Below are 19,821 nucleotides of genomic sequence, written 5' to 3'. Positions count from 1 at the left end.
TTTTTGTCCTTATTTTTGCCTGTAGTTTGAACCTAGCCTAGGTCCTCCCAGGTAATGGCTGTCACATGAGGGACAGTTTGGTCATCGAAAAAGGCCATTTTGAGTTCCTTCCTCTTACGGTTAAGGCTGTTGTTTGTTGTGACAGATTCAAAGCAGGAATAGTACATTCTCGGAAAAGACTAGTCCATTTTATCACGCTTTCTGCTCACACAAGCACGCTGCCAGGCGCTGCTTTTGGATTTGCATTTACTCTAAAACATGAGATGCGTGTGTGACAAGGACTTTAGCCAAACATCCCCCCAGCTCACCCCTCTCCCTGCATACTTTATTGAGCTTTCTTCCTCAACTCCAAAGTTTTCTTCATGTTTGGCAGCCCCCGTGGCTGAGCCTGCAGGTTGCTTTGGTCAGGACTGGGGAACTTGGCCACAGCTTGGGACAGGGAGGTGAGAACCCACCTCTTGCTTTTCGTCTGCAAATTGGTTCCTTGTGAGTTTTTCTGTTGACCCCACTCTTTGGAAGGCAGAGAAGCAAATTGCATATATCAAAGCAGGTTTTTAGTAAGAAAAAAAAAAAAAAAGGCGCAGTCCTGCATCCCTTGCACTCAGACTTTAAATTATACCTGTAAGATAAGATGCATGAGCACACAATATTGGCATTTGAAAGAGCTGCTATTATATACATTGTATGACAGCTTCAAAAGCAATGTATAGCTAAACAACATATAGGGTTACAATGTTATAATTTTGCTCCTGTCAAGAACGGTATGGGAGAAGAAACATTTGCTTGTTATGCTGGCTTTGCACAAAAGCCCTTTCTTTGGTGTGGATTGTAGGCTCTCTGTCAATGCCCATTGAGGCTGCTGGTTTTGGTAACCTCCATTTTCAGAAGGCAGCCATGACCAGGAGCCAGCAGTTCCTCCATGCACAGCCATGCTTGCAGGTACCCTACTTTTCCTGCTGCAGTTGCTTTAAGCTTGCGAGGGTTCCCAGTATGAAATACAAGAGGCAAAATGGCAGGAGAGCAGAGATAATGTAGTCAGAGAGAGCCCTTTGGAAAAGAGGGTTTTCTTGTATTCAGAGGCATGCATGACTTCGAGAGAAGGACAGAAGAATAACCCTGGGAGGGAGAGAAGAAGAGGGAGCAGATGAGTTACTGCTACCCTAAGGAGTTAAAAGGGCAATGAAAGATGAAAGAGAGATGTACACATGAAAGAGAGATACTCCATAAAAGTCCATGAATAAATGAAGCGGTGGACAGAATCAGTGCTAACTCTGACATGTCTGAGGTAGGGAATGGCTTTATAAAAGCTTTATTTAAAAAGAAAGCTTTTAATGCAAAATGGAAAAGGGTGGGCAGTGAGGAAATGATGTTTTGTAAAGGTAGTCATTGATGAAAGGCAGAAAAAAAGGCTGCCGGGAGAAGTCTGAATATATGCCGAGTAATAAGTCTGAATGAAATTTGTTTAATGGCATGTCAGAAGAGTTTGTTAGCAAACCTACCAGCTTTTTAATTTCTCTTTCCATATGTTCTTATATATGCCTACATATTATAGAGTTCAAAAAGACTCATGAGTAGAGAAAAAACGACAAGAAAAAAAATGTACTAATTTTGGAAATTAAAGAGGATGAGAGTGATGGTCCTTGAAACTGCAATCCACAAAGTGAAATGTAGTCTTCAGTCAGATAATAAATTAGATTTTTTTAAAAATCCCATTAACAGTTAGAGGATTACAGAAATGTGGCCAAAAAGTAATGTTGTTTTTTACAGATCAGATCATCACAGTCAAACTGGACTGCTTTTAAAAATGGAGTTTTTCACTTACATGGAAAAAAAGGCCACACCATGCGACATATACTTTATCTGTAAAGATATTAGTAAAATTGTCGGTATGTTTTCCAAGACTTTTCCTTAGAATATATATTCAGTGTACCTAGTATGTGTCCATCCCATTGTTATAAAAAAAAAAAAATTATGTGAAGAACTGAAATCAAAGTCTCAGGTATCAATGTGCAGTTTCACAGTTATTAACTCGTTAGTGATCCAAGTAAGTGGGCAAACAGAATGAGGGATTAAGTGCATGGAGGTGGCTGCGTTTGGAGGTGCCGACAGCAAGGGGCATAGGAGAGGCAGTGTATGGGAGCACCGGGTCGTCAGAGGTACCAGCACAAAATTAAATTAAATCCTCTGCATGAAATGCTAACTAACTAGGCTGTCTAAGAAGGATCTTGAGAACTGGTGAGCCCATGGAAAACAACATACCAAAAGAGGCTGGAAAAGGGATGGAAAACTGAACAAGAGATGCAGTCTGACATGGCAGAAAAAAAATGTGCTGCAGTGATCGCCTCTGGATGAGGACAGTAAAGAAAGGGGACTCTCACCCCTTGAGACAAATAGTTTGAAGCATGTTTGTTTAAAAACTATATCTCCTGGTGCCTTCTCAGTGCTGCTGCTGGAGCTGGGTCAGGCAAAGGGGAGAACTGCAATTCAGGTACATGACTGTCCATGCCCACCACGGTACCATGGGCACTGAGCAAAGGAGAGTAGAGAAAGTGACGCCCAGCCATTCTGGTGATTTTAGTTATCTTCATGGCATTGTCCATGCCTGAGCTTTAGCAGGCAAGTCATCAGATGTTTAAGAGGTCTCTCATCAGATGTTTTAAAAAGGCTTATTTTTAGTCTAGTAAATGTTGGTGTTCTTTCTCTTTGCTTCTGGAGGTTTGAATCTTCCGGTCTTATGTTTTCTATTCAGGTTTTCTCTGTAACAGTGCACAGTAAAATCTCAGGTAGAGAATGAGCAAGGACCAGGCAGAAAGGTTTCCCATGTGCATACATGATGATAGGAGTTGTGGTCCAGAAAAATCAGATGTCACAGGCACTGGAAACTCGGCATAGGGTCAGGAGGGAGGTCTGCCCTGTTAGATGCTACAAACAGTGGGTATGTTTTCAAAAAGGATCAGGGGAAAGTGTTTTTAATAGATAAACAGGTGAGACTGCTTTGTTGCTACTTTCCATGGTTAGTCCATGTATTTGCAGATTTTTTCTGTAGTTTTATATAGTGGCATCTGTAGATGACTAAATCACTTGGGGGCAGAATTTTGAAGATGTGTGGATCTTTATTTTCTGTCTGTGAGCATCCAGTTCTGTTTAAAAAAAAAATTAAAAAAAAAACCCTTAGGCCAAGCTATTATGTTTCCTTCAGTCTTCAGAAAACATTATCTTTGTTCTTCTACATTATTGGCTTTTTAAAATGTGTTGCGTCTCTCATGTCAGGCCTGAAAATAATGGCCAGCCAGGCACTTTTTCTAATCCGCAAACATCTCCCCCGTTTCCTCTACGCGAGGAAGGCCGTGTCACCAGGTAGACTACTTTCAAGGTCATATCTATATTTCACTCCCAAAATTGCTGCTGCCAAACATGCTTCTTTTCCCATTGCCACAGCACGTGCATACGTCCTGGCTACCATGGATGCTGTATGTCTGTCCTCATTGAGAGATGCCGTGTGAGCAGAAGACAGGGAGATTGTGGCTACTCATGTCATGTTTGCTGCTTGCCCTATCTCACCTGAGATGGTTTTGACATTTATGCAGTGTTGGCCAGACCTGAATCCTTGTGGTATGATACAAAAAAAAGCAGACAAGGACTGACCCACCGTTGTCTTCCAGAGTTAGCCCTTGTTGCCCGTTGTTCCCCCTGCCCTGCTCCTGCTGCTCATGGGGAGCCACAGCCATCAGCCATGTCGGTGGCTGGACCTCGCCAGCAAGAGGAAGAAGGGAAACGGAGCCCAACCTTAGCGATTAGATACAAAATTGGCAACTTCATCGCATGTTACTTTGATGATTACGTTTGATTGCTGTTTACTTTTTTACCTGGGAGCCAGCTCAGAAATACCAGATGGTTATAGTCAGGGTGGGATTTGGAGAAGGCCGTGCAAGCTGTTATGATAAGAGGCATGCCCAACTTTCCATTAGCAACAGAGACATCTTGACCATTGGTATTTTGTCAGGAGCTGCCTTTTTTTTCCTTTTTTTTAAATAACTGAAAATTGACCCACTTATTTAAAGAGGTGCAGTTATTTTCGGAGTGTCCTGCAAAATTTGGGAAGGACTTGACACCAGCCATTTCCTCTCCTATAAGCACATGTACTAGACCAATATTGGTTAGTGTGTGGGAAGCTCTTCAGGTCGAAGAGTGGTCGATCAAATAGGCTTGTGGGTTAATAGATGAGTGGGTAGAAAGGAGAGCCTGACAGCTGGAGAGATGGTCATGCAGGCAAGGGAGGCCATGTCCCACCTCTGGGTACTGCACCGTTGTCAACTCAGACCCAACATGCAGAAAAAACAGCTGAAGGACCGGGTGATTTGGAGAGGGAGGTGTTGAGTGTTTCTGCCAGTTCTTTTTTCATTAAGGCTTTCACATTCCCCTTTTCAAGTGCTTTTCTGCAGTAGCTGGAACTAGAGAGGGGAAGATTGGAGTCACTCATTCCTAGAGCTGGGGCTTGAAGTAAGCAGCTGAAACTGCAAAATTCACACAAAAGGCACTGGGAGTTGGCGTCACTTGGCAAAACTTGTCCTGTCAGTCTTTGCAACCAACTTGTGCTGCACCAGTGATATCAGCCTCAAAGTCTTACATAGGTCCACTGGGTAAAATTGTGTTTTTTAACAGAGTCGGTGGCAGAACTTGTAATACCATTAAAGCCAGAAGGACCATTGCTCTGAACCTCTCTCTGGTTTGGCCTCCTGACTCATATTTCTCTCCTTGTGCTTGTGTACCAGTCCCATTGCTAGGGCTTGCTTCAGGCCTTGCCTCCCTTCCCTCAACCCTCTCAGATGTCACTGTTGCCAATAATAGTAAAATTAAAGAAAAAATGTCATTCTGTTGATTAACAAAAGTTTTAAAAAGTGTCATGATCCTGGATATATAATTGGGGCCACAGATAGCAGTAGAGAGCCTTTGTTCCTTGTATGGGAAGACTGTGATGAGTCTGAAGAGCAACTAAGCTGGCATTCATGCCCAGAAAATGAAGCACAACAATTGTTTGCATTGCTTTTTTATAGAGACTGTATTAAAACCCCAAATTTGATTTATTAGCATTGCAAGAAGCATACAGTCTAACAGAAGTCAAATTTGATATTTTTTGGAAGTAGTGTGTTTTGCATCAGCAGCAAGTAGATAAAAGCTTTCTGCAACTTGTTTCATTTATCACAAGAGAGCATTTGATGCTACTGCTTCCTCCATATTAGGTAAAAGCTTTTATAAAACATTCATAAACTTCCATAGTTATTACTGAATTGTAATGAATGTCTAAACAAACTCACAGATGGTTTGTAGTCTTTTATATATTGTGCATATATCTTCTTTACTCCAGACTAGCCCTTTAAGCCTGCAGAATCATTCTTTTTTGTATTTGGGATCACTTGGTCCCAAGAAGACCAGGTGATTAAAAAATATAAAATAAATAAATAAACCCCAAACCATGTGCTAGCAATGTGCCCACAGGGCAAAAAAAAGGCCACCAGCCTTCTGGGCTGCATTAGGCAGAGCATTGCCAGCAGGTCGAGGGAGGTGATCCTGCCCCTCTGCTCAGCACTGGTGAGACGTATCTGGGTGTTGAGTCCAGTGCTGGGCTAGCCAGTACAGGAGGACTTACAAGGCAGGGACTTACTGGACCCAGTCCAGCAAAGGGCCACAGTGATGATTAAGGAATTGAAGCATCTCTATGGGGGGAGAGGCTGAGAGAGCTGGGACTGTCCAGCATGGAACAGATGTGGTCATCAGGATCTTACTGATGTGTATAAGAACCTGATGGGGGGGAATAAAGAAGATGGAGCCAGGCTCTTCTTCAAGGCATCCAGTGACAGGACAAGAGGCACAAATTGAAATACAGGAAATTACACTTAAACATAAGAAAAAGCTTTTTTTTTTGTTTTTCCTGTGAGGGTGGCCAAGCACTGGTGCAGGTTGCCCAGAGAGGTTGTGGAGTCTCCATCCTTGGAGATACTAAAAATCAGACTGGATACTTGCCATGGGCTCTTGTTGCCCTTGGGCTGGACTAAGTGATTTCCAGACCTCCCTGCCAACCTCAACTATTTTGCTTTTCAGTGGTATCTTTGATGCAGCAAATGGGGAGCCTGTCCTATGGTTATAAGGGCACTGATCCTGCACATTGAGCAGCTTGGAGCGAGAGCAGACCGTCTGCCTGTTTCTTGTGCAGAACCAAGCAGCTATTAAATGATGACTTTTGCTCACTAATGAAATCAAATGGATTTTTAACATGTAAACGAGAAGGGGAAAGCAAGGTAACTCGTTATTAGCTATGGGTTTGCCTGAAGCAGATTTCCCATGTTAAAGCACTTAAAAGCAAATATAGAATTTATGATGTGTCGGTAGATTTTAAACCTGAATAACGTCCAGTTGTTGTAATGGCTAATAATGCAAATTATCTGAGGCAGACTCAGCGTAAAGCAGTAAATATATCCTGCCCATTCAGACACAGTTCTTTCTTTTTCCCTCTTTCCATTAATATTTTATCCCCCTGAAGAGATGTTTTCAACATATTATGTGCACCAGCATACTGCGCTCATGGTATTCCTGGATGTCATTACAAAGAAGCCCGAAGACTGTACCGTTGCTCTGCTGCCTGTGACGCTAGCTTGGAAATTGCTTGGAGCAACAACAGCAAGTGTCAACAGGGAGCTGTATTAATTATTTGGAATGTGTCTCATAAGAGGAATCAACTGCTTTTATTGCAGCACGAATATTACTTGAAACGGGAAGGTTACTCTAACTGTTATCGTAATCTATGTGTCATTAACTTTCCATGTTTAGAAAAAGAGATTAACAACCCTGTAAATTGTTACAGTAAATAGATGAATTATAACAACATGTTTTTATTATAAATAGAAGTTTCTCAATATAGTTACCTCCAAATTACTGGAAAAGAATTGAGTCTGTAGCAACTGGGAAACTGCATGGTGGTGTTGGGAACCAAAAAGCTTCCACCCAGGTGAAGGCAATACCAAGCTCTGCAAACTGATATCTGCATCTTCTGCAGGTGCGAAAAACAGATGCAGTTGTACTTCATACCACGCTTCCTTCAAAAATTGCTGTGACACAGAAATGCTTGCTTCCCTGTTAAGTGAGATTAACAGATTGAATGGGCTTGTGTGAAATCGGTTGTCTTCTGTGGCATATGGCCTTTTAAGAGAACATTGTGCAAAATGTACGTGGTAGTGGTAAAGCAGGTATAACTAAAGTTCAGCATAGTACCCATGTCTGCATGGAAAAAGCAAAAGAAATGGGAACGTTTTCAACTTTTCATCAGGTGTCTCCACAAAATGGAAGTTCATTGTGAAAAATGCACAATAGAACAAAATACTTGCAAGCCTGTTTTTAATCCAGTGCTATAAAAATACTGTATGTTTAATTATAGCCCTGGTAGATCTCTGTAGGAAACAGCGGAACTAAAACACTTATTTGTCCACAGGGCAGGCTCACCATGGGCAAGTTTCCTACATTGCCCCACCAATCCACCTCGATTCGGATCTGGAGAGACCGCCGTCAAAGGGTGAGTCAGTGACGCAGTCTCCATGCACGTGCATTGCAAACCAGCCGTAGGCGTGAGTGCACATCATTCATTTGTTCATAAAGCCTCCATGGTAAAGTTACCACCCTCCATCCAAGGACACTCTTGGTAGCAAATGAATTCCTGTGAGAGAGCTGTATGAGAGATGACCATGTCCCATGTGCCCCATTATGTAGCTTTGAACATACCATCTTGTTCACAAGCTATTTTGCTCTTCCCACTGGTTTACTTCTGGAGGGACTGGTATACCTTAGGTCCCGCCCTCTGCCTTCCTCCTTTCCTTCCTAATGGCAGTGCGAAGGCAGGAGGGCTGCTGGTGGCAGGATGCAAAAAAGCAGATTTCAGCTGCCCCTCAGGTGAGTAAAGGTACAGTAGCGGTCATGCGGTGGTTGAGGCCTGGATTCAATCCACATTGCCGTTGCTCAAAATCTTTTCTAGAATTGGTGAGGAGACGTGCTCACTCTGGAGGATGACTCAAATTTTAGGTGAGCTGATTGCCCTTGGGAGCAATGCTAGTAGCTGATACATACGGAGTGAGTGCAGAATAGCCCTGCTAAGACAGGTACCTCTCTTGAATGGTGCAAATAAAGTGATATGAATGTAAGCCCTTGTTTTCTCTGCCCCATTTGGAGGATCATCCCCTGGCTGTGTTGTGATGAACCCTCAGTGTTTGCCTCTGTGGCCTGGGAAAATGGGCTTGGCCCAAGAGCAAGCATCTGTGCTGGCGCAGACTTCTTACACTTCCCTTTGCTCCTTTTAATTAGGTTGTCAATACTCAGGTAGGATATCAAAATGACCAGCTTGTCCTTCTTGGAATGGATAATAGCAAAGCTAAGATCAAACAGATATATAGAGGTATTTCCCGGTCAGCTCCAGAAAAGTGTATGAACATCAAACACAGGGAATGTTGTAGTAGAAGAGAAGAGAAGGAAGAGGACAGCCAAAGCGTGTTAGCAGGGAGATGCACTATAGCTTAGGTTTGGTATTTTTCCGTTCTCCTACTCTCCAAAGGTGCTACAGTGGCAGAAGGGGTACCGGAGTGATCTTTGTAGTGATTGTCACCATTCTGCCCCAACATTGTAAGGCTGCGAGTATGTGTTCGTGTGCACGTGTTTTTCTCTAAGTGCTCATGATTGAAAAATGCAATGTGTTAATGCAGGATTGATCTGGATAGGCACAGTGGTATTATCTCATAGGAAGAAAGCTGTCTTCTAAATCTCACTTCGTTATCCACCTCTAATATTCTGGGAGACAGAAAAACCTTCGTGTTGGTGAATTGCAGCTGCAACTGCAAACTGCTCCTGCAAACGGCCCAAGGACTTTGTGGGCTAAATGAAAGCATACTGTTAATGCTCTTGGCATGAAAGGCTCCCTTAGATTTGAGTAAGCCTTGTGGCTAGACCTGTAACTTCATCAAGTAAACATTTGCTGGGTTTTTTGCCTTTGTAAGTGTGAATGTGTGTTTTCTTAGCTGATGCAGTAACAAAAAATAAGGAATTGACGCTTGCTGCACAGAAGCAACCTCAGTGCTATTATTCCTTGGTGGTTCCTCTTGCATCTCTGCAAGGTGGAACCATGTGCTGGGTGGTGGAGCTTGGGTGTGAGGATGCTGGATTCACAGTCCTTTCTCCAAATCTGGTCTTGTCGTGAGATGGGCTGGTCACATACATTCTCCTGGCAGTCAACAACCTCCATTTGGCTTTGAGTGAACTGACCTGAGGTTTGACATGCAGTCAAGATCATCAGCTTCTTCTAAACCACTTGAAAACCTCCAGTTCTGTGGTAAAATGTACTACATTGCTTTTTTAGCAGAGCACTCCAGTAAGGCAGAGACAGTTAGGACTTCCAGGATCTTCTTGCCCAAGTCTGTCTTTGATGTTAGATGTGATGAATCAGAGCTTACTTAGGTCAAGGTAAATCCTTGCCATGTGGTCTGGAGCAGGCTATGGAAGACTCAAGGATGCTGGAACAGCAGCAGCCAAAGAAGCTGTGCCTTACTTTCTCCAAGATAAAAGAGCCAAAGACTAGCAAAAATCTTCAATGATCTGCCGTTTGTGAGGGCATAGCTACCTCTGCAAGATGAATGGCACTGCCACCAGGAGCAGGGCAAAGTGGGTCAGGCAGAACAGTTGCAGCACTGACAGAGAAGGTAAAATGGAGTTTATCCAACACAAACTGCTACATTAACTGCTTCCACCAGGGCCTCCACCCCCCAGTTGAGAGATCTTAAAGGAAGGGCTACTCAGGGTGGAAGGACTGATATTACTGCTGCTACGCACTGGTAAAAGGACTCAAATCCCCTTGTGTAACTTAATAGGAGAGGGCCAGGGAGGCAGCCAGCTCTAAAGGCATCAATCTGTTAGCTGGTGACTAGGAGGTGTTAAAAACTTGTAATTGGTACTGTCTTCTGGGGGAAGAGCAAGGCTTTCCTGGCCCTGGGATCTGAGATGTGTAGCTCTACTTACATGTCTGCTGCCTCATTTGCAGCCTCAGCACCCAAAATCCATTACAGGATTGTAATAATCAGGATTATTTTTTTTTTCCTAAGTGTATGAGGGTTATGAAGGTCTTTTTGTTTAGCTCCATTTTCTGACACCTTAGGACTCAGGACCATGCTTAGGTCATGTTCCAAACTTCATCTTGAACCACAAGAGCTGTTTTAAACAAAGGATTCAAAAACACCTCTGTCCTGAAGCTCTCATTGGTTCTTCACATTTCCAGTAGCTGAAACTCTAAAAAAAGAGCATGACAGTCATCATAAACCACTAATGCTTTTGGCTGTTGCTTTGATGCTCTTCATTTCCCTTTCACATTCCCCCTCACACTGTGCTGAACACCAGTGCAAAGTTGCACTTAGAGTGGCAAAAAGAAGAGGCCACCATACAATTTTAATTGTAATAAATGGAAATAGAGCCAGGGTAGGGGTATAAAAGCATCTTTCCTTTCCATATTATTAAAAAACTATACAGCTTTAGTGCTCCTGCGGGTCTATGCAGTTGCAATTCTCAGCTGGCAGATTTATTTGTAACTGCCTCTTCCTTCTCCTTTTTAAAAATTTTATCACTGGTGACATTTACACACATTGTTTATGCATGCAGGGCGTTTTTACCTGCTTTTCAGAGTCCTGATGCTAGTAGTGAATAGAGTATAAACTCCAGTAGTTTACTAGTACATTAGTGTCATCGTGCATTACAGGGTAATTACTCTGAGCCACTGCTCTGTACAGTAACACAGTAATGACACTGTAAATCAAGTAATAGATATGAGGCCCTGAATCAGCATTTTTTATCAAGACACTTCTTATTCCCCACCCCGTTTTTAATTTGAGGGTGTTTGAAAATTAGTTCTGTGTACAAAGCACTGTTAACCATTATTTTTATACCTTCTCTCAGTCAAACGATCTGAACGTGATTACATGATAGTTACACAACTGTTTACAGCATCCATATGCAGAATAATTCCAGGGGTAGCTGAGACCTCAGGTTGTGATCTCATAGACTGAAGTTTAAACCTGTGTTTAAAAATGGATTGCTGGTTACTGGCAATAGCAAGGAGTTTTGTAGGTGAGGGTGATGCTGATACTCTGGCTTAGAAAGGGATTTTATGGAATTATCATATATAACAATAAATTAAATTTAGTGTTTGGACTCAAATTCTACCAGGTACTAAACCACAGCAAATAAGTGAATTAAACTTACTGAATCCACACACTAAAACTATTTATAAAGCTTTATAGAAGCAGATTTTAGCGTATATGTGGAATCATATTAAACATGAAATATATGCCTGGCGTTTAAAGCTAGGCAGTCTGAGGAGCTCGCCTCCCCTGTTGAGCTAGCATTTTGCCAAGGTTTCCTTCAAAGTTGAAGCTCAGGGAGCAGTTGTCGTGGAGATTGATACGCTTGAAGTCAGTACATTTCCAAAACATGAATTGATAAGCAAAACTGTGTATTGGTCCCCAGTTCTAGAAATTTATAGCAAATAAAGGAGGGATGGGAGATTCTCACCCTTCTGTGCAGATTTCTTTAGCCAGAGAGGTTGTTTTGGCCCCAGCTAAGGCACTGTGGGGTTTTTTTCCTGTAAACTTTAGTTGTGATGTTCAGTCTCCGTAGACACAGAATCTCTCCCTACCTCTTGGGCAGCATGTCAGGGAGACAGCCAGAGGTTTTGCTCGGTTTTCCCCCTTTCTTCTCCAGCTCAGTGGCCTGTCCCTTTGTGCATTCTTCCTTTAGAAGCTGGATGCATTCTGCCATTTTTCTCCCCCTTTGCATTTGCAACATCTGAGGGAGAACCATTCCTGAATGTCAGAAGGACTGCAAAATCTTATTACCAAAAGTAGAGCAGGTTTTTGGATGCATGCATTCTGGGTCTTTTATTTTTTCCTCTCCCAAAGGTCCCAGAGAGGGTCAATGGCTTTGCAGATGATGTGGGAGGATCTGACAGCTGGGCTCATTGCACAGCCCCGATCCTTCTTCCCAGGTCCAGAGAAAGGGGAGCGCCAGGCAGCAAGGCCCAATGGCACTCCTTGCTTTAATTCAAGCCGACACATGGGGTCATGCATCCCGTGCTCGCCAGGCCCTGAGACACGAGCTTTCCTGCCTCTTCCTCCCTGGGTCCAGCGCCATGAGAGAGGTGCTCTTCAGGAGTCCCTGCTCTGAGCCACTGGTGGCCAGGCACCTCCTGTTTCCAGGCTTTTTCATTTTCTGTCTGGGAAAGCCATTCGCTCAGCTCAAGAGTCCTTTACAGTCTCCCTCTGCTTCTCTCTGAGGTCCCACTTTTACTCATCCTGCTCCTTCCCTTTAGAGTTAGTTACAGCTATATGTTTCCAGCTTTAAGGCGATACTGTTTTCCTGGGGAGAGGCTAATTTGATGCCTCTGAGCCAAGAGAGGACCATGCACTGGATGCTGCTTGTGGTCCCCCATGCTCAGGACCCTTATTCCATTTTTTTCCTATGCAGTGCTGGGGTGCTATATTGTGGCCTGCTCTTCCTCAGTCGTGTAGAGGGTTTCCTTCTTTGCTTTTCCTCAGCCTTTTCTCTAAGTATGGTTGCTCTCAGGGCTTCCCCTTCATGGCTGCCCTGAGCCCACCAGAGGATCTCACTCACTCCGACATAGGGTATGAGTGCTCAGTGCAACAAGCCAGCAACCCACACCCAACATTTTCTCATCCCATGTGGCTTTTCAGGCAAGCAGAGGATATGAGGCATGCAGGTAACGTGTTGCACCAGTTGTATGGGGGATGACCGTTTACCATACTTGCACGGTCAGTGGAAAGGTTTTGCAATGACTGCGAGCTTCACATGTACTGTGAATTTTCAGCTGCCTTGTTCTGAAGATGTGTGTACAGATTTGTTTGTTGGGTTGCTTCGCTGTTTGTTTATTTTTCATTTGAACTCTGCTTTTTGTCGTGATGGATGGACTCATTTAAAGCCCTTGGCCTCCAGGCTGGAGATGGGTCTTCAAACAGCTCAGCATGGCGACAGAGTGGGTTTTGGGCAGTGTGGTAGATGCCGATGCAGGAATGCATTGCCAGGTATGGAGCTTATTTGGGTCGTGAAGATGGTGAGCTCTGATATAAGGATGCAATGCTTTTCTCAGTCTTATCCAGACCCCTCCGAAAATCTGTCGCTGTCGCTCAGATCCATATCAAAACATCCACCTTCTTGGACTACACTGATTTCCCTGAAGCAGGCAGCTGCTTTGAACATGGGCTGTGCTCCGTATTTATTAATTCCTCGTTATGTATCATGGGTGGTGATAACTAGTATCATAACCAGAGTAGCCAGGGCTCCTGGCAATCTTGCAGCCAGCCTGCAGTCCTCCTGTTCGCTTGTTATTATCTGCGAGGTCCCACTTTATGTCCTGTAGCTATCCATAGTCAGAAAGAGTTAATTGCATGCTGTTCACCGTTTTCTTTTCTACTATGGTGTTGAACTGTTGCTCTTATTTCTTTGGAATGTGTGTTTTCATTGCAGAGGGGCACCTCAGGGCATTGCTGTTTGTTTATAAGATAACAGCGTTCGCTCTAGCAGAAAGCTGGAGCTAACAAAGTCTCTCAAGGAGGAGTACTAAATCCTGTACACTGGTGGGAACTGTTCAAAGTATTTACACTTGAAAATATTAAGGATTTTGGGGTGAGGGAGAACAGTCTGAGTGATGTTTAACACCTTTTCCATTATTCCTAGTCATCTAAAAAAAAAAAAAAAAAAAGCACTTTTTAACTAGCTTTTTTTACCAGCTAGCTGCTGCCTTGTAAAGGAGTTTTGCTATGGAGATCAGCATGAACTGTGATTTAAAGATGCCTTGAAATGTTATACTTTGTAGGCTGTTTGAAGCTACCATATGACCTGATAAGCTCAAAATGGACATGGACATCCACCCAAGAGATTCTTTTGACAGTGGGTTTCATCTTCCGCTGTACTGAGCTATGCCACTCGCCATCAGTGGTGGAAGTTTTCACCTACCTGACAGTGGCAGCAGCTGGAAAGCAGAGTCAGCTATGGCAGTGCATCCTCAAGCATCACTAATCTAAAGTGAATGTCCTATTACCAGCTTGAAAAAAAAGCTATTGAACCAATTCAACCTGGAAAAAAGAGCGCAGTGCTGCATACAGCATGAGACCCTTCTCAAACTTCTTTTTTTTTTCCCCTTTTCTGCCAGACTAATTTTTGGCCACACTTCTCTTTCTGAAATATTTATAGGGCAAATAACTGTTTTAAATGAGCAGATGGGGGAGACATAAGACAAGCTGTTAAATTAATAAACATGTGTGGTGCTTTATCAGTAAGGGAGCCCATTTTGGCATTTCTTCTGGATGATTTGTATGGCCTATCACCATTGCACCTGGTGCAGGGACAAGAAATGGGCACTTAATAACCAAACAATGTGCAAACTCCTTCCATTATAACTTCATTATGTCAGATATAATCGTCTATAACTAGATGTCAAATACATAATTTATGTCCAGCTCCCCTGTGGAATAGTGGCCATATGAATGAATGGCCCCATTAATGGGAAGGAGCTTTTACTGTAACTTTTCCCCTCCTGGTACATGGTCCATTTTGTCATCTGGTATTAATTCTGAATCACTTCAGGGTTGCAGAAAAATGCCTGTTATATTTGTATTTGTGTAATGGGAGAAGGTGGCAAATAAATCATATGAAAGATCAAATTTCAGGTCCACTGATTTCCTAAGCCATAGGAATTGGATTGGAGAATAGGATTGGGCTGCAGCGCTTTGATTGAGAGGCATAACTGGCCTTCATTTTACCTGTCTGGAGACATTAAAAAGGCGTACAATGTGAGGTAACACTTCCTGCGGGAGCCCTCTGCCCCAGACAAAGAGCTTAGCCACTGGAAAGTCTTTCTGTGCCACTGCAGCCATGCTGCTTGCTTCCTTTGCTGTATGTTGCATCTTCCCTCCTGTTGTTGTATGGTGCCTATTTATAGAAGTGCTCCATGACGTATGTGATAAAGTGTGTCATCATCACTTGAAAGGATGGAGGATAGGATAACAATGTTTTTCTAGAGAAGTCCTTGGGAAACATATGTGTGTGTTAGAGAGGGACATAGGATCTCAGTTGTTCTGTGCAGGGCCTGTGGATATTCACAAATGAAATAGGTACAAATGCAAAGGATCAGGTTGGCGTGGGTCCCTTTGCAAAATGCCTTTTATACATTTTTATGATTTAATTTTTTTAGTGTATGGCCTTGTTTTGGGGTTAAAACCCTGGTGGAGAGCAACTCAATACTCTTAAGTCTGGGAAGACTGTTAGTAATACAACTAGGAAGCCACCTCAGATATAGCACTATTGTTATATTATTGGTATGTTCTTAATGAGAAAACATGTTTTATTCTGTTGCAGCTACAGGGGTAATATTTGTTTTATTCTTCCTCAGGTATAAATCTGGATGCAAAATTATCCAGTTAACACCATTTATAATAGTAGATGACTTCTTAGTGTCTGATAGAGTTTCCCATTGCCAGAACAAAATTATTTTAAGACTAGATGATGAATGGTATGTATATCTAACAAAATATTGAAGTTTCTTAGACTTGTGACTTGGATTTCTGAGTGGCATGTATGCTAAAATATTTGCAGTGGTGGAATATTATGTTACATCTATAGCATCTTCTCCTGGAAAATATTTTCTTTATTCTTTTCATTTCATTCTTTTCATTTTCTGTGGGTTTTGTTTCTCACTGCATGTATGATGTGTTTAAAGAAAGCAGATCACCCTTACAAAAGAAATGTAAAAAATGTAAGTTCTGGTTTAAGACAAATTAGGAAAAGTAACTGAGAAAGACCTGGGCTACTCAGTGGTGTAGTCTGGCTGCCTTCCAATAAAATGTAGATGTATCTTACTGGTCAATGAGCAAGTTTAGCATGCTTTCGTTGAAGTTCATCAGACTCAAGCCATGCATCTCTAGAAAGGCAGGCAGCCGATTTCCCATGCAGGCGAATCATGTTAGGCTTAGACATAGTGCTGTTGACAGCACTGAGTCAAAAGAGTTTTGTATTCATTTGATGGCTCTTCAGCTGTGCAGTGGGATTTTCTGTAGGTAAGCAGGTTTTTTACTGCTCTTGGCTCTTGAAATCATCTTGGGTTGAATCAGAAGTTGTTAGAAATGAGAGATTTCCACCAGAATCAGTGGTCTGATGCTTTCTAAAATGTTTGGGGTTAAAGCCCGCTTTGGCCCTTGAATTTCCTTAAAGCGGATTGTTGAATTTTAATTCTTCCCTTTGTGTGTTGTTTGTTACAGAGGAATCCTAGTGATGTAATATAATCCATTTCGGAGGGAAAAGTATGCCAGTGAATTGGGTACCTCACTCTTGAAAGGCGCTTTTGGAAATCCCAGCCTTAATAAATGCATACTAAATACTGATTTACAGATAAACGTTATGGAGCCCCATTGCTAAGATTGTAACTTGGCTCCCTCATAAGAGGCTTCATGATTTAAGTCTTTCAGCCAAGTAAATTTGGCTTGATAACTGCAATATTTGCTCAGGAGACAAGGACTGCTATCCTCTAGCTCCAAATGGTTTGTTACCACCTTCGGATTGGCTTGATATAGTTCATTCCCCTTGAAAACTCACAAGAAGCAGTATTTAAAAGATCTTGGTTACCTTTGAGAAGAGATATTAAGGTTGTTTAAATGTAATTGTAAGGGTTATAGGGCCAGTGTGCATGAGGGTGCAACAGCCATGGGACTGTTGGCTAAGGAGCTTTCAGGGATGGAGAGAACCAGCTGGACTTGGGGCAAAAAGACTTCGCCCTTACCCAGCTGAGGATGCTGTTCTTTTTGCAGATATGGTACATGATGAGTCTTATAGAGGGCTCTAGATTAAGCATGTTAATTTGTAGCAAGTATATCCCTTGTTTCACTGCAGCAGGTTTTTGGAGAAAATTGCTTGTGCTTTCTTCATTAAAAAATGACCACAATTATGGATGCTCTCATGGCTGTCTCCCCTTTAGATTTTCTCTAAGTCCTGGTTTCATCTTCATTTCATTATGAGCGCTGCTTTGCACAGACGTGTGTGTGCATGTCTGTATTGTGCCCACAAATTTAGTAGTAGACATCCAGCAAAATAATACTGTTACTGAGTAAACAATTACGTTTCATTTTCTGGAATAAAAGGGAATGTGTGCCCATAAATCTTCTTCTAAATAATCTGTGTTGGAGAGTAAAAAGAAGATGAGGTTTCTAAATTCATGAAGGCCATTCACAGTGGAATCCTGTGTGTCACTGAAGTGTAACAAGCTTATTTATATTTTATTGTGCTTCTAGATCAAGCTGCATTATTATGGGCTGCATTCCCCTGACACTATAGCTGTTGCTAAGGAAGAGGTACATTATGTTAATATTTTGTGATCATAACTATGCAAGCTGAGTTCTGTACAATGAAGAAGTTAAGGGGCAGGGGGGGAAGTGAAGTTAATGCACCATTTCACCTCAGTCTTCACTGGCAAGTGCTCCAGCCACACCATCCAAGACACAGAAGGCAAAGGCAGGGACTGGGAGAATGAAGAACCACCCACCATAGAAGATCAGGTTCGAGACCATCTAAGGAACCTAAAGGTGCGCAAGTCCATGGGACCTGATGAGATGCATCTGCGGGTCCTGAGGAAGCTGACGGATGAAGTGGCTAAGCCACTATCCATCATATTTGCAAACTCATGGCAGTCTGGTGAAGTTCCCACTGACTGGAAAAGGGGAAACATAACCCCCATTTTTAAAAAGCAAAAAAAGGAAGACCCAGGGAACTACAGGCCAGTCAGTCTCACCTTTGTGCCTGGCAAGATCGTGGAGCAGATCCTACTGGAAACTATGCTAAGGCACATGGAAAATAAGGAGGTGATTGGTGACAGCCAACATGGCTTCACTAAGGGCAAATCATTCCTGACAAATTTGGTGGCCTTTTACAATGGGATTATAGTGTTGATGGATAAGGGAACAGCAACTGACATCACCCACCTGGATTTGTGCAAAGCATTTGACACTGTCCCACACCTCATCTTTGTCTCTACGTTGGAGAGACACAGATGTGATGGATGGACCACTTGGTGGATTAGGAGTTGGCTGGATGGTCGCACTCAAAAAAGTTGCAGTCAAACTCCATGCCCAAGTGGAGCCCAGTGACAGGTGGTGTTCCTCAATGGTCTGGACTGGAACCGGCGCTGTTTAACATCTTTTTCAGTGAACATGGACAGAGGCATTGAGTGCACCCTCTTCAAGTTTGCCAATGACACCAAGCTGTGTGGTGCAGTCGACACGCTGGAGGGAAGGAATGCCACCAGATGGACCTGGACAGGGTTGAAAGGTGGGTCTGTGCGAACCATACGAAGTTCAACAAGGTCAAGTGCAAGGTCCCGCACGTGGGTCGGAGCAATCCCAAGCACAAATACAGGCTGGGGGATGAGTGGATTGAAAGCAGCCCTGAGGATAAGGACTTGGGGGGACCAGAAGCTCAACATGACCCGGCAATGTGCACTTGCATCCCAGAAAACCAACCATATCCTGGGCTGCATCAAAAGCAGTGTGACCAGCATGTTGAGTGAGGGGATTCTCCCTCTCTACTCTGCTCTCGTGAGACCCCACCTGGAGTGCTGCAATTCAGCTCTGGGACCCCCAAGATAAGAAGGACATGGACCTGTTGGAGCAAGTCCAGAGAAGGCCACGAGGACAATCAGAGGGATGGAGCACCTCTCCTCTGAAAGCAAGCTGAGACAGTTGGGGTCGTTCAGCCTGGAGAAGAAGAGGCACCAGGGAGGCCTTATGGCAGCCTTCTGGTACCTAAAGGGGGCCTACAAGAAAACTGGAGAGGGACTTTTTACAAGGGCATGTAGTGATAGGACGAGGGGTAATGGCTTTAAAGTGAAAGAGGGTAAATTTAGATTAGATGTAAGGAGGAAGTTCTTTACTGTGAGTGTGGTGAGGCACTGGAACAGGTTGCCCAGAGAGGTTGTGGATGCCCCATCCCTGGAAGTGTTCAAAGCCAGGTTGGATGGGGCTTTGAGCAACCTGGTCTAGTGGAAAGTGTCCCTGCCCATGGCAGGGAGGTTGGAACTGGATGATCTTGAAGATCCCTTCCAACTCAAACCATTCTATGATTCTATGATTTTGATTAGAGCCTCCGCAGATTGTCAGTCACGTTTAGAGGCAAAAAGTAAGCTTGAATTTGAGAAGAATTCACGCAGAAAATGGGAGAAAACCAAACAATTGACAGAATTTGTTCACTGAACTTTAAAATTGCTCAGCAGTAGGGATCTGGAACCAGTGCTGCTAAAACAGAATCTGGCAGAAGTAAACCAAATGCTTTTACCAGACACGTTCAGTGAAGAATTTCTCAGCCTTCTCATGCTTTAATTTGTTTTGATCATACAAACAGAGCATTCTGCCTTAATTCCTATTTCCTGACCATTTCCAGTGCTGGTGTCTATTATGTGATTTCAATATCTTCTGATTCATTTAGGTTGATTCACTAAGAGCCTACAGTTAAGTAGTAGCCAGCACAATACATAAAGTAAAATCAACGTGATGCATTAGCTTCAGTGTATGGAGTCAAAGAAAAGGCCAGAGTCGCAAGCAAGATACTGATGTCCATGTTAGTTATTTTAAAAAATACGCTCTACAGACTGTATTGCTCAGTATTATAAAAGTGTTTACACAACAAGTAAAATAAACAAGGAAGGATCTTGGCATTCCTCCTAAAGGAATGTTCTGAACAGAGTTTCCC

General features: G+C 43.0%; 1 protein-coding gene across 1 annotated transcript in view; it reads left to right on the top strand.

Moving 5' to 3' along the window:
* The window catches only part of ADGRL3 (adhesion G protein-coupled receptor L3), a 338,557-nt gene that overhangs the window by 180,618 nt on the left and 138,118 nt on the right, over positions 1-19,821 (top strand). The window contains exon 6 of the mRNA XM_075033579.1: positions 7,484-7,564. Coding sequence (XP_074889680.1) covers positions 7,484-7,564 — 81 coding nt within the window. The remainder of the gene's footprint in view (positions 1-7,483; positions 7,565-19,821) is intronic.

Source organism: Buteo buteo, chromosome 1, assembly GCF_964188355.1.
Source record: "Buteo buteo chromosome 1, bButBut1.hap1.1, whole genome shotgun sequence".
Taxonomy (NCBI): Eukaryota; Metazoa; Chordata; class Aves; order Accipitriformes; family Accipitridae; genus Buteo; species Buteo buteo.
This window is presented reverse-complemented; position numbering and strand designations above follow the sequence as displayed.